Genomic DNA, 13,198 nt, shown 5'->3' on the forward strand with positions numbered 1-13,198 from the left:
ATTCAGACTGTCTGTGCCACCACAAATATAGCTTTGCTGTTCAACGAAATAAATTATAGTCAATGAGACAGATACTCCTTATGTGACCCTACTGACAGAAGTTGTGGGTACCAATTCGATCTATCTGCATTATGTAGCCATGTAAACTTTGACCTTAAGAGGTCATTTTAACTTTCTGTCTGTGACCCAGCTGACTGACAAGCCCTTTCAAAACTGCTATCATTCTGCCCTGACATGTCTTAGCAGAGCAGTCACAAAACAGTTGTACTGAGCTGGTCTTTTTCCCCTCCTTTTTCTATCTCATCCCTTGAACTTTGTTCTTCTCTGTTAAGAAAATCGGTGCCTGTAATCTCAGCACTTAGGGGGGCCGAGGTGGGCGGATCACCTGAGGTCAGGAGTTCAAGACCAGCCTGGTCTACATAGCGAAACCTCGTCTCTAGTAAAAAAACAAAAATTAGGTGGGCGTGGTGGTGGGCGCCTGTAATCTCAACTACTCAGGAGGCTGAGGCAGGAGAATTGCTTGAACTCCAGAGGTGGAGGATGCAGTGAGCCGAGATCACGCCATTGCACTCCAGCTTGGGCAACAAGAGTGAAACTCTCTCAAAAAAAAGAAAGAAAGAAAGAGAGAAAGAGAGAGCGAGACAGAAGTGTCTGCCACATTAACATCTTTGGGTAAGATTGAGGATGCTGGTTTAGGAATACGTGGTAACAAAAGTTTTAAGAAATCACACCTATTTCATAGGTATGTTTCCTCAAATCTTTTTAAAAAAACCCTGAATTTTAGGGATGTGTTATACCTAAGAGTCTTTGCTTATCATCATTATTTTTCTTTATTTTTGTACTAGTAGCTGCCTTTTCCAGTACAAATATCATTTCTTGTTCTACATTAATAATCATCATTGGTCTCTTGAGCTTATATATGACATAAAAATACAGAAAAATGAGTATGGCAAGGGAAAAAGGCAAATTGCTTCTAACTGTTAGTTTCTTATGGGGCTATAGTTTGAGGCACGGCAATGGGGGATACTCAGTCCCATTGAAGTTTCTATGATGTAGACCTGCAGTTATATTGCAGTCCCATGCTTCGGGCTGTAAAACAGGTTTAGGAAGTCTTTGAAAGCTAGGCAGAAAAAAGTAAAGGACTTTTTTTCTAGGAAGACATTTCACGATCTGCTTAGTATGTTAAATGTTAGCTTCTCACCATGCAACTTGCAATCCCATTATCTGAATATAGTGGATTTAACTAGAGGGAATTTATCACGCTTTCTATCTCCACTGAGTTCACTGCTTCATATTGAAAACACCAAAAAGTAAAAGCAATGAAAACAATAAAATCCAAACCAAAAACCCCAAATAGAGTTAATGAGAAAAAATACACCTGGCTAATAACATGGTTCTATGTTGGAGGTGGGAAGTGATTTGTATTACAAGGTCAGCCTTGGAGAGGGTGGAAGATTCCATGAGGTTTAGATAACCTCGTCATGACAACCTTTGAAACTTGAGACACTTACAGCTCCCTGAAGGGAACAGTTGTGGCCTACAGGAAACAGAAAGCCTAACAGCTTTAAGGGTTTCTATGGACTCCAGGGAGTAAGGCTCCACTCTTGGGAATGGTCATCTCCCAAGCTGACAGGCTCAGTGCATAGGCTAAGGATTCCTCCTACCATTCATAAACCAACCATTTCAAACTGAATCCCCAAAGTGGAGACATTCAAGGGTCAGCTGTCCCCTTGGTCCTCAGTCTGTCCCCTAGTGCTTTGTGTACATATGGCAGCTAATAGAACACCATCATCTGAAATCCTATAATAAATCACCAGGCCAAAAGTATCAAGGAAAAATGGAATGTAAGCATGCACTTGGAATTTCCTTGCTTTTGGCCATTTATGTTGCAAGTTTGCAGATGTTGAGAAATCTGCATCATCTGGCCAGGGACAGTGGCTCACACCTGTAATCCCAGCATGTTGGGAGGCCAAGGAAGGTGGATCATTTGAGGTCAGGAGTTTGAGACCAGCCTGCCCAACATAGTGAAACCCTGTCTCTACTAAAGATACAATAATATTAGCAGGGCGTGGTGGCGTATCCCTGTAGTCCTAGCTACTCGGGAGGCTGAGGCAGGAGAATCGCTTGAACGTGGGAGGCGGAGGTTGCAGTGAACCGAGATCACACCACTGCACTCCAGCCTGGGCAACAGAGAGACACTCTGTTCCAAAAAAAAAAAAAAAAAAAAATCTGTATCATCTTCCTCCTCCCCCTTTTTAGTTACTAGAGCTTAAAATAATTATGAAACTTAATAAAAACAAAAAACATAAATTTCTCCTCTTGGTATCAATACTATTTTCTTATGTAAGAGTCAGTTGGGTAAGTTGATGTCTAGATGGGAGGTTGGTGCGTGTTGTACATGTGTGATTTAAACCAGTGTTTAATTATGAAGCCTTTTATGTGTTCATTATAAACCTGATTTTTTAGGGGGTATTTAATATCAGCACCAAAAAAATTCCCTCTGGGGTTGAATCCTAGAACATGCTGTCTCCAAATGCGGCTAAGTTTTTTTTTTTTTTTATGGGCAGCATCGTTTTTTATTATTCATGTTGAAGCAGAGCCCAGATCAGCCTACAAGACTGGCTGACTGGCTGTATGCTGGTGGTAATGGCTTCTACCAAAAGGCTGTTGGGGGCTATGGGTGGCTGGGGCTTGTTTTAAAAAGTTCAGAAACTACCTGTTAATATGAAAAATAATAGTGGTTTCAGAGAAACCATTTCAAAATTCCCCTATAAATAATATGCACTTAAGATTTTTCTTTTTTTCTTTTCTTTTTTTTTTTGAGATGCAATCTCACACTGTCACCCAGGCTGGAGTGCAGTGGCAAGATCTCGGTTCACTGCGACCTCCACCTCCTGGGTTCACGCCATTCCGCTGCCTCAGCCTCCCAAGTAGCTGGGACTACTGGCGCCCACCACCATGCCCAGCTAATTTTTTGTGTTTTTATTAAAGACGGGGTTTCACTGTATTAGCCAGGATGCTCTTGATCGCCTGACCTCACGATCCGTCTGCCTCAGCCTCCCAAAGTGCTGGGATTACAAGCGTGAGCCACTGCGCCCTGGCCACGCTTAAGATTTTCCTAAATTGGTCTCAACCCAAGGCTGTTGCATAGAAATCAATTATGAGAGACAAACACATCTCTAAAGTTTTCAGGACAGTCTTGCAGAGATACAGCACCACGGTTCCAACGTCCCTCTTTCCTAGATCCCCAAACCATCTTTTTTTGAGACATGGTCTTACTCTTGTCACCTAGGCAGGAGTGCAGTGGTATAATCATGGCTCACTGCAGCCTTTACCTCCCAGGGCTCAGGTTATCCTCCCACCTCAGCCTCTCGAGTAGCTGGGACCACAGGGGGGCACCACCATGCCTAATATTTGTTCTTTTTTTTTTTTTTTTTTTTTTTTTTGAGACAGAGTCTCGCTCTGTCGCCCAGGCTGGAGTGCAGTGGCGCGACCTCTCCTTACTGCAAGCTCCGCCTCCTGGGTTCACGCCATTCTCCTGCCTCAGCCTCCGGAGTAGCTGGGACTATAGGTGCCCACTACCATGCCTGGCTAATTTTTTGTATTTTTAGTAGAGACGGGGTTTCACTGTGTTAGCCAGGATGGTCTCCATCTCCTGACCTTGTGATCCGCCCACCTTGGCCTCTCAAAGTGCTGGGATTACAGGCGTGAGCTTTGTTTGTAGAGACTGGGTTTCACCATGTTGCCCAGGCTCTTCTGGAACTCCTGGGCTCAAGCAATCCACCTGCCTTGGCCTCCCAGAGTGCTAGGATTACAGGTGTGAGTTACCATGTCCAGCCCCAAAATATGTTTTAAAGTCACACCGGCACCTCAGATAGACTGATTGTGGAATGGCCAAGAAGCCATGTTTTCACAGTAAAATTCTTTGACGTTAGTATAGCTCTGGCTCCTTCTCTCTCAAAGCTTGAGCATTTGTTATCAGTTTTCTACCGGATGTTTGCATCTTTCTAGAATCTATTCCTGGGTTATCCCATTCAATACTAGGCACTGCATTTCAACTCAGCAAGCTGAAAGGTTTTCAGGAATTGGGGAACTATGAGGGGAACTGTGAAGCTCAGATTTCTTGGTTTCTTCATCAAGCCGTCCAACTGTGCAGGGACACAGCTGTGTACTCAGGGCTCCAGAAGGACCTCGAGGCAGCACATGTCTTCCAGAGGTACTTCTGGAGCAAAGCAACTCACCTCTGCTGCATCCTGGGGCTTTGGAGCATTTTCTTTTTCTTTCTTGCTTTTAGATATTTCATGTTTGATGCGTTTGGTTCCAGATACTTTTGTTTTATTCTCATTTTCCTGTGAACTGTTCTCCTGTTTCCGTGGTTTGATTGGAGGCAGGGGCTTATCTTCTTCTCCTTTAATAAACCTTTCATATGGTAGGATTAATCTAAAAGGTTAACAGAAGAGATGATTGGTCAGTTGAGTAATTCCAGTAGCATCAATGCTATGGGGGTTTACTTTATTTTCTCCGTATAAACAAATTATTAAATGACTTCATCTCCAATGACACTGCTATACTTCTATAAACTTACTCCACACTTTAGTGTTCTGCTTCCTTGGTCAAAATTAGTACCTGGTAACTTTTTTTTTTTTTTTTTTTTGAGATGGAGTCTCGCTCTGTCGCCCAGGCTGGAGTGCGGTGGCGGGATCTCAGCTCACTGCAAGCTCCGCCTCCCAGGTTCCCGCTGTTCTCCTGCCTCAGCCTCCTGAGCAGCTGGGACTACAGGCGCCCGCCACCTCGCCTGGCTAGTTTTTTTGTATTTTTAGGACAGACGGGGTTTCACCGTGTTAGCCAGGATGGTCTCCATCTTCTGACCTCGTGATCCACCCACCTGGGCTGCCCAAAGTGCTGGGATTACAGGCGTGAGCCACCACGCATGGCCTGTACCTGGTAACCTAACACTTCTCAGTAAGACCTCTTTTTGGTTTTGTGGGTCTATAGACCATGATACCAATGGAAGCATCCAACATTAACAATATCATCATCACTCCCCATGGCACCTGGCTAAGTGCTAACAAAACTGCAACAATAATGCTAGCTGCTTTACCAGTCCATCAACAACTATTTATTGAGCACATACTATAGGCAGTATTCTAGACACTGAGACACAGCTGTGAACCAAACATTCAAAGCTGCTGAGCTCATGAAGCTTATATTCTCATAGGTACTAGCATGTGCCGGGTACATTTAAAGATTATTTTATGTAAACGCCACAATATCCCTATGGAGTATTATTATTACTCTTTTTTTTAACATATGAGGCAACTGAGACCTAAAAAGGTTAAACAGTTTGCCTGAGAGTCACACCATTTGTTAGAGGTGAGATTTGAACCTAGTTCTGCCCATCTCAAAAGATTTTATTTTCATTCATGTCAAGATAGAGATGAAACATCTAAGATAAAAAGGTCAATGACAGGCAAGCACAGCATGGCCAAGAGACAGTTTAGTCTTATCCCATAGCTCTGAGTGGGGCAGGGGACTCCACTAGGAGTTCTGTTTTAGGGTGCTAAGTAAAAAACAGCCCCAGCGAGAAGGAAGGCAGACAGACTATGCAAGCCACAAAAACCAGAGGGTTGAAAATTTCAAGTGTTTTAATTATATAACTTTTTAAACAAACTGCATAAAATTGCTCTAAAAAGAGAAACATCAAACAGCTCTAGTTTTAATCTGTTTTCCCTTTGCGATGCAGCTCTTTATCTGAAAGGGAAAAATAGCTGATGTAATTAAAAGGGATGGATTGCATTACAATCTCAGTTTCAACTTCAGTGATTAAAGTTTTTATAATGCATTTGGTATGATTAATGACTCACTGTGGGATTAATATAAGACTCAGCCTTAAAAATATGAACTTTAATACAGCAAACATAATTTGTTTTAAATAAGACAAGTTGACTCAATGAAGAAAATGTACTTGGCTTATAAACATAGTAAGTCTGTTGAAATATTGGAGATCCTCATTATTTTTAAACTAAGATTCCCAGGCAAAAACTTCCTTGGTCTGGATATTGATGTGCTATCCTAAAATTGGTTTCTATCTATGTTATTTGGATCTCAACTGCTTAACCATACATGATTGTTCAGGTTTGACAGTACAGATGTGGGGACATTTGTGATCCTAATATTTTACTCTTTAAGAAAATACCAATAAAATTATGGGAAAATCAGATCCCAATTTATAGCATATTAGAAACAAAATTCATTTACTGAGCATGCTTGGACAAGGTATGAGCAAGGAGGCATGAAAACTACTTTGGAGCCCTACATCTGGCAGTTGGCCAGCCATGAAGATCAACAGAGCCCATGGGGAATAGCGATCTTCAGATCCCATTACAAACTGAGTTTAAACATGTTACAGCTGCTAAAACTGGAAACTGCCCTCCCTATGCAGACTTACTAAAATAATATATGGCTGCCAAATACCTGCTTCCCACTGTAATATTACAGTTAATGTTTATATAATAAAAAGCATAACTAAGCAGAAAAAGAGAGAAAAAAGCAATCCTGTTCATACTTGAATTTATTCTATCTCATCTGTGAAGTCCCCAACATTCCCCCCAATTCCCTTTTTCTGCCTGGTTCTGCCAGGGACTTTATCCTCTTCAATATTGGCAGGTTGGGGATTTTTGTCCGGGAGTAAAATGCATTGAATATTTTAAACTGAAAAGATATTTTAAATTGACTTTAATGAAAACATATTTTATTGTTGGGACAGATAGGTTTGTTTTACTTTTGTTTTGTTGCCATGGGAACTCAAAGAGCACTGAAGTCTGGGTATTCCAATGATTGCAATTTGCTGATACCACCCTTCCCCCAACTTCATTTTCTGATGGAGATGGTGACACCACGAGGGACCCTCTTTACTGAGAAGAATGACAGTATTACCTCTGAGTGTGGGGAGGGGGAGGAGGGAAAGCAGAGAACTGGCTAGGAGAGATACCCCATGGACCCCCCAAGGACCCCTCGCTCTGGGTTCTGAGAGCCTTGGGCCAGCCTGGCTGTCTAGATGAGTGCTGAGGAGACTTTAATTTCCTTTTCTAATTGTGCAAGTTCACAAAGCAGGGCACCATTTTCATTTCAGTTCCTTTTTTTTTTTTCATGTTTTCTTTCCTTTTTTTTCTTTTCTCCCCTTCACTCAACTCAGCAGCTGGCTGGCTGACAGCAGTAAAAAATACATTTCACTTTGCTGGTCAAAGGCCTAAAGCCAGAAGCAGGAAATCTGGAATTAAATGTTTCTTGTATCTGGAAAGAGGCATGACTAAGGTAAAACTGAATCCAAACACAAGCCCTGCTTGTTCAAGGCTTCCAGAGAGAGTATATGAGAGTGTGTGAGTGTGTGTGTGTGTGTGAGAGAGTGTATGTGTGTGTAAAGGTCAGTTGAGTGTTTTTTCCCCCCCTTCTAAATCATTGAAAGATAATTATAGTGGCTTGCGGGAAAAAAAGTCTCCTAAAATAAAACAAGCAAGGCAGAAGCTAAAAGGAAGCAAGTAGAAATATGACCAGCTAAGCTTTGAAGAACAGGGCACAGTCTCACACGGCACACAATCGCTGCTTCATATAGTGATTTCCGTTTGGTGCAATTTTCACTGAATGTTTTTTCAGTTATCCTGTCATGGTACAACACAATTACCCCACAGGATATGATCTTATCATATGATTATTAGAAGTTTTTACAGTGCAAGAGGACAAAAGCTATTATAGCTTTCTGAACATTTAAACGTTCAATGTACATGTGGTACCATTAAAAACAGGTTAGCCTTAGATTAGGTCAACATTGCCTTATGTAGAAAGCTGAGTAGGTTTGTATTATATAAAGAATTTAGTAAAACACACCATGCCTGTGCCTTGAGGATGATTATTTCTCAAATATTTGTAGCACAGCAAAGATTTTATCAGTTTCTAACTGTACAGATAAAAGCAAACATACACTCCAGCCCCCAAGAATTCATTACACAGGAGAAATATTTTCAATGGACTGCAACTCTAAAAATGGGGGTTGGCTTTTAGGTGGGTGGAAGTAATGGGGAAGAGAAGCAATATATTCATTAGAAAATCCAGAGAGATTTTCCCCTTCCTGATCTACATCTAGTCTGGGGATTGAAAGCTGGACAGATAAATGGGCCTTTATTATTATCCAGATTTCACATTTCAGATTAGCAAAATGCTTATTTATGATGCCATTAATGGATCTGAAATAGGTAAGCCATTATGTATTAAAAAATAACATCTTTCCATAGGCATAAGATTTGTAGCAGCATGGGATTTTATTTTTCCCTAGGAATAATACAAGAATAACATTTTCCACCCCAAAGCAGAAACAGTAGGGGGGCCTTTTGCTATCACGGAGATTCTTATTAAATTCAGTCACTGTGAAAAGCAAGATTTTTTCCCCCCTCCTCATTCTTCTTTCTTAAAAAAAAAAAAAGACTTAAAAATCAACCCAAGTTAAAATTAACAAATCAATAGCATTATAACCTTGATTTATTAGCATCTGAGCCACTAAATTATCATTATACATAAAATTGCTGGTTTGAAAAGATTTCGGCTTTGCTAAATCTCAAGTTAAATAATGGTGCTCAGTATACTAGGTTTTTAGATCTGCCTCATCTGATATTATGAAAAATTCAATACATTTCTCTACAGCAGAAGTCAGGGGTCAGCAAATCTATTACTGTAATGTAAGTAATCTGGCAACCTGCCAACTCTTTCTCCCTTTATTATTTTTTTTAAACACTAAGGCAGATAATTTTATATTTACAAAGTCTAAAATCCTCCAGGGCCTTGCCTCTCTTTCTCAACAAAAAGCAGTAGCCTTGCATTAGAGAAGTGTATATCACACATGTCCTCATCATTTGCATTTTGTACAAAAGAAGAAAAGACCCTTCATCTTTATTACACAACATTCCCTTCCCTTCCCTCAGAAGCAGAGGAAAAATAATGTCAAACCTCATCTGAACAAGTAACCACTAATGTCTCCTGTACTGATTAATGCTTGCACGGAATGACCGAACTTTTGGGTCAAAATATTTAGCAAACAGTACTTAATAGGAAAAATGAGAATCCATCTATTTACAGAGCTTGAAAAATGGTATTACAATAATGTCTGGAACTGATTGAATCCAGAGAGTGGGGGCAAGAAGTGGTGAACCTTTAGGGTTGTATTTGAATCCCAAAGTCACCCCAGTTACTACATAGGCACTTTCATGGTATCAAATCAGTGAGAAATTCCAGACCTAAAGGTTTGCTGGTGTCCTTGGAGCAGAATATTTTCTAGGGGCAGAGGGAAATAACACTGGTGCATGTCAGGTCAAAGATGCCACTACTGGCCAGGTGTGGTGGCTCATGCCTGTAATCCCAGCACTTTGGCAGGCTGAGGCAGGTGGATCACTTGGGGTCAGGAGTTCGAGATCAGCCCATCTCTACTAAAAATACAATAATTAGCCAGGCATGGTGGTGCGTGCCTGTAATCCCAGTCACTCGAGAGGCTGAGGAAGGAGAATCGCCTGAACCCTAGTGGCAGAGGTAAAAGTGAGCCAAGATCGTGCCACTGCACTCCAGCCTGGGTGACACAGTAAGACTCTGTCTCCAAAAAAAAAAAAAAAAGGGTACTACTACTCTAACACTATTAGGCTTTTTTAGTAGTAACAACAAAATGACATATTGGTTCAACTGGGACTTCAGACCTGATCTCACCCCAAATGGAGTCATTACACCTCTGAGTTGATTCCAGGCTTGATAAATTTCTATGACTTGGCCAGACATTTCCCTTTGCAGCCAGAAACTGAAAATACAACTTCACTGTGAAGCATGGGAAGGAATCTTTCACCAAATATGGAGCCAACAGAAGGTGTGTTTTTCTTTTCTGAAGATGAGGTACACATGCTTGTTACAGTTCCAATAAGCATAGAGTTTTTCTAATCTCACACACTGTTCACCTCTCAGGTGCTAGACCATGACAATAAAAGTGGAAGAAGAGCTTTTGGGGGTAGGGAACCAAACCAAAAGCCAAAGACACAAATGTGCTATGTAAATGAGCAGAGAAATGAGAATGTTTCCTTGGTGGGTATAACCCTGGTTGAGCACAATAGCTACGGTGATGCTTTGTTCCTGTTCTTTTAACAGCTAAGCTCCATCTGAGAGAGATGGGAGCCACAGATGAAGATCTCCATTTTATGGTGTGAACTTCAGTGGAGCAGAAAAAACAGTGTGCCGAGTGTGACAAGCTCTCCCCATAACCCAGAGAGCTGAGAAAGAGGCCTCCAGTGTCACCTCCCAACAGGCAAGCATGTGAACTCAAAGTCTGGGGCACCAAACCACGGACTAAGAAGCCACCCTGACATGAAGAACGAACCTATAGCGGGGCCCATCTGAGCCAACAAAATGGCAGCAGAGTGCAACACAGAGTCTGTGTGAAAGTCTCACCCTGCCCAAGAGCTACCAAAGCCAAACTGCCCTACATACTTTAAAAATGAAGTAGGTATAACTAGCATCACCTGTATTCTATGCGAAGACACCTAAATTGTATGGAGTCCACTATTAACAATGATGAAATACAGCCATGTGTCACCACAAAAGGTCTCTTTTCTGGGAAAATGATCTGCTCACAGCGGCTTCATTACCTACTCAACAAGCAGCAGATGAACAAGAACACTTTTTGAAAGCTTTAATGCTCTCTCCATTGGTCCCTGGAAGTGGTGGGAGAGTTGTTTCTTAGGCCCACTGATAGGATTCTGATACCTCCCTCGGTGGTCCCAGAGTGTGTATGACCCTAAATGGAAAGAAGAAAGGTACGTGGTACCGAACACAGCAAGGTGATGGCTCGGCTCCCATAAAGGTGTGTCAGTGTGAGAGAGTCAGCTCAAAGATGACAGCTTTCCTGAACTGGAGTTACATGGATTTCAGGGGACTGTGTTAGAATCAAGGTGGGAAGGTAGAGAAACCTCAATCAGGTCATTCATATATATTGATTAGGCATTACAATATTAACAGCCACCACCATGCATTACGTTCTTTTTAATACCAGGCACTCTGAATGCTTTAATTTCAACCATTACAATAAAAGAAATATCTACAGATATATTATTTTATCTCATTTTATGGATGACAAAACTGACGTTCAGAGCTAAATGATTAAGTGACTCATCAATGGCACACAGCTGTTTAGTGCCACAATTTGAGTTCAGCCACCAAACTGCCTGTCTCTGCTAGTCCAGCTATCTTCATCTCAACAAGCTGGCTGTGCACCTTCATACACAGATGTATCAACACGGAGACGTACCAACACAGAGGAGCTACTGAAAGATCACTCCTGCCTGGGTTAAGTGAATTCCTAGCTCCTAAGGAGTCACCTGAGAAACTGGAGTGAGCATTCTCCTTTTCTCAGAGGCAACAGGCCTATAAAATACCTATGTGGCCATTCCACAAAGGGTCAACCTCCTACATCAGAAGAAGCCCTATGGCTTGGGCACTGGGCAACTACTCTTACAATATGCTACAGTAACCATGCCATAGCTCTTCAGAAGGTAGTGATACTAGTTGGATCATGCCAAACTTAATATTGGATGGTAAAAGAAACTCGAGAATCATATCCTCCATGAATTCCACCCTCTAGGACTTAGTCCTACCAAGCCCAAGCTTCCCATGGTCTCCCTAATAAAGCTCCTTTGGGGCTTTCTATGATGTCTCCATGCCACATGTAAGAGTGTCTAGACTGATGTTATTCCTATGCCTTTCAAATGACAACCACACTGAAGAAAGTTGGAAGGACTTAAGGAAGACTGATGTTATGTTCCCAGCGATTAAAATGCATGCTTGTAACAGTGAACACAGACTATGCATGGTGCCTCGCCCACTAAAATGCCAGCCAGCAATGATTGCAGCAATTACTCTTCTCAATGAAAAAAACCCAGTGACTTCAGAATTGAGTTGTATGGATCCATTTCAAGGGCAGATGAACATTATTTCAAGAATAATAAACCCAATACTGTTTTGTTTTGAGAAAGAGTCTCATGCAATCACGGCTTACTGCAGCCTTGACTTTCTGGACTCAGATGATCTTCCCACCTCAACCTCCTATATAGATGGGACTACAGGTGTGCGTCATCGCACCTGGCTATTTCTTCCTATTTTTAGTAGAGATGGGGTATCACCATGTTGCCCAGGTTGATCTCAAACTCCTAGGTACAAGCAATCTGCCCACCTCGGCCTCCCAAAGTGCTGGGATTACAGGGTAAGCCACCATGCCCAGCCAACATGGCAGTGTTTTCAATGTGATGTGCACCCCACAAATGATGGAAGGCAGTGTCAAAATGTAAAAACAGGCAAACAACTATTGCATTTAAGCCCCATGCATGTTAGATCCTACTGGTTCCAGAACTTCTGAAATGTTCAACAATTCTCCCACAACATTTATTATTTTGGTGAAACTTTGTAGTAACTTACACAAAAACAAAATGTTCCAAGAGGGTTTCAGTGCAAGAGTTAAGAATATACTTTAATGGTAAACAATTACATTCTTCCGTCATATGATACTTTTTTTCCCTTTTCTTTTTTGGAAACATGCTTTCTGAATTTTCAATAGTTTCTTTGTGAAGGCATCTGTTACTCACATAATTGAAATGATGTTTGTGCAGTGGCATGCTTGAGAGTACAGTTATTTAATCTTAATGATAAAACCCTCAGGACAGAAAATCCTAAGTAGAAACCTTTTGCTATTTATCAAAAAGAAAAGGGCTAAGACACCCAATCTATTCTCAAATTTAAATTCATGCTTGATGAAAACTATCAATAAAACATGGAACTTGCAAGGTTTCTTAAATACTATAGTTAGGTTCAAAGGGTGGGATGGAGGAAGTAGGATAAAAACAAAAATGAGACAATAAAGGAGCTCAACAAAGAAAAACTGCTGTTTGGCAAGCTTTTTTTGGGGGGGGCGTCAAACAAAGAACTCACTGTAGTTTACAGCATGACATACACACTTGATTAGTTTGTGCCTGAGGGTGTTTTTACACTCAACAGTGTAAACTCTAACTTCTATTAATTACAACTTGCATTTAGAGGCAAATTTAAGAATTTTTAAGTAGAGATTTTTTTCAAAGGCTGCTGTTTATTTTTAAAATAGAAACCAGTTTTTCTACTCCAGGGTCTG

At 41.2% G+C, this 13,198-nt stretch overlaps 1 protein-coding gene across 6 annotated transcripts in view; it reads right to left on the reverse strand.

Annotated features, from left to right (window-relative positions):
- The window catches only part of ARID5B (AT-rich interaction domain 5B), a 195,813-nt gene that overhangs the window by 6,766 nt on the left and 175,849 nt on the right, over window positions 1-13,198 (reverse strand). For all 6 annotated transcript variants that reach the window (XM_033209158.1, XM_033209157.1, XM_033209159.1 and 3 more), the window contains one exon: window positions 4,242-4,440. In XM_033209158.1, coding sequence (XP_033065049.1) covers window positions 4,242-4,440 — 199 coding nt within the window. The remainder of the gene's footprint in view (window positions 1-4,241; window positions 4,441-13,198) is intronic.

This window comes from Trachypithecus francoisi, unplaced genomic scaffold, assembly GCF_009764315.1.
Source record: "Trachypithecus francoisi isolate TF-2019V2 unplaced genomic scaffold, Tfra_2.0 Lachesis_group9, whole genome shotgun sequence".
Classification (NCBI taxonomy): domain Eukaryota; kingdom Metazoa; phylum Chordata; class Mammalia; order Primates; family Cercopithecidae; genus Trachypithecus; species Trachypithecus francoisi.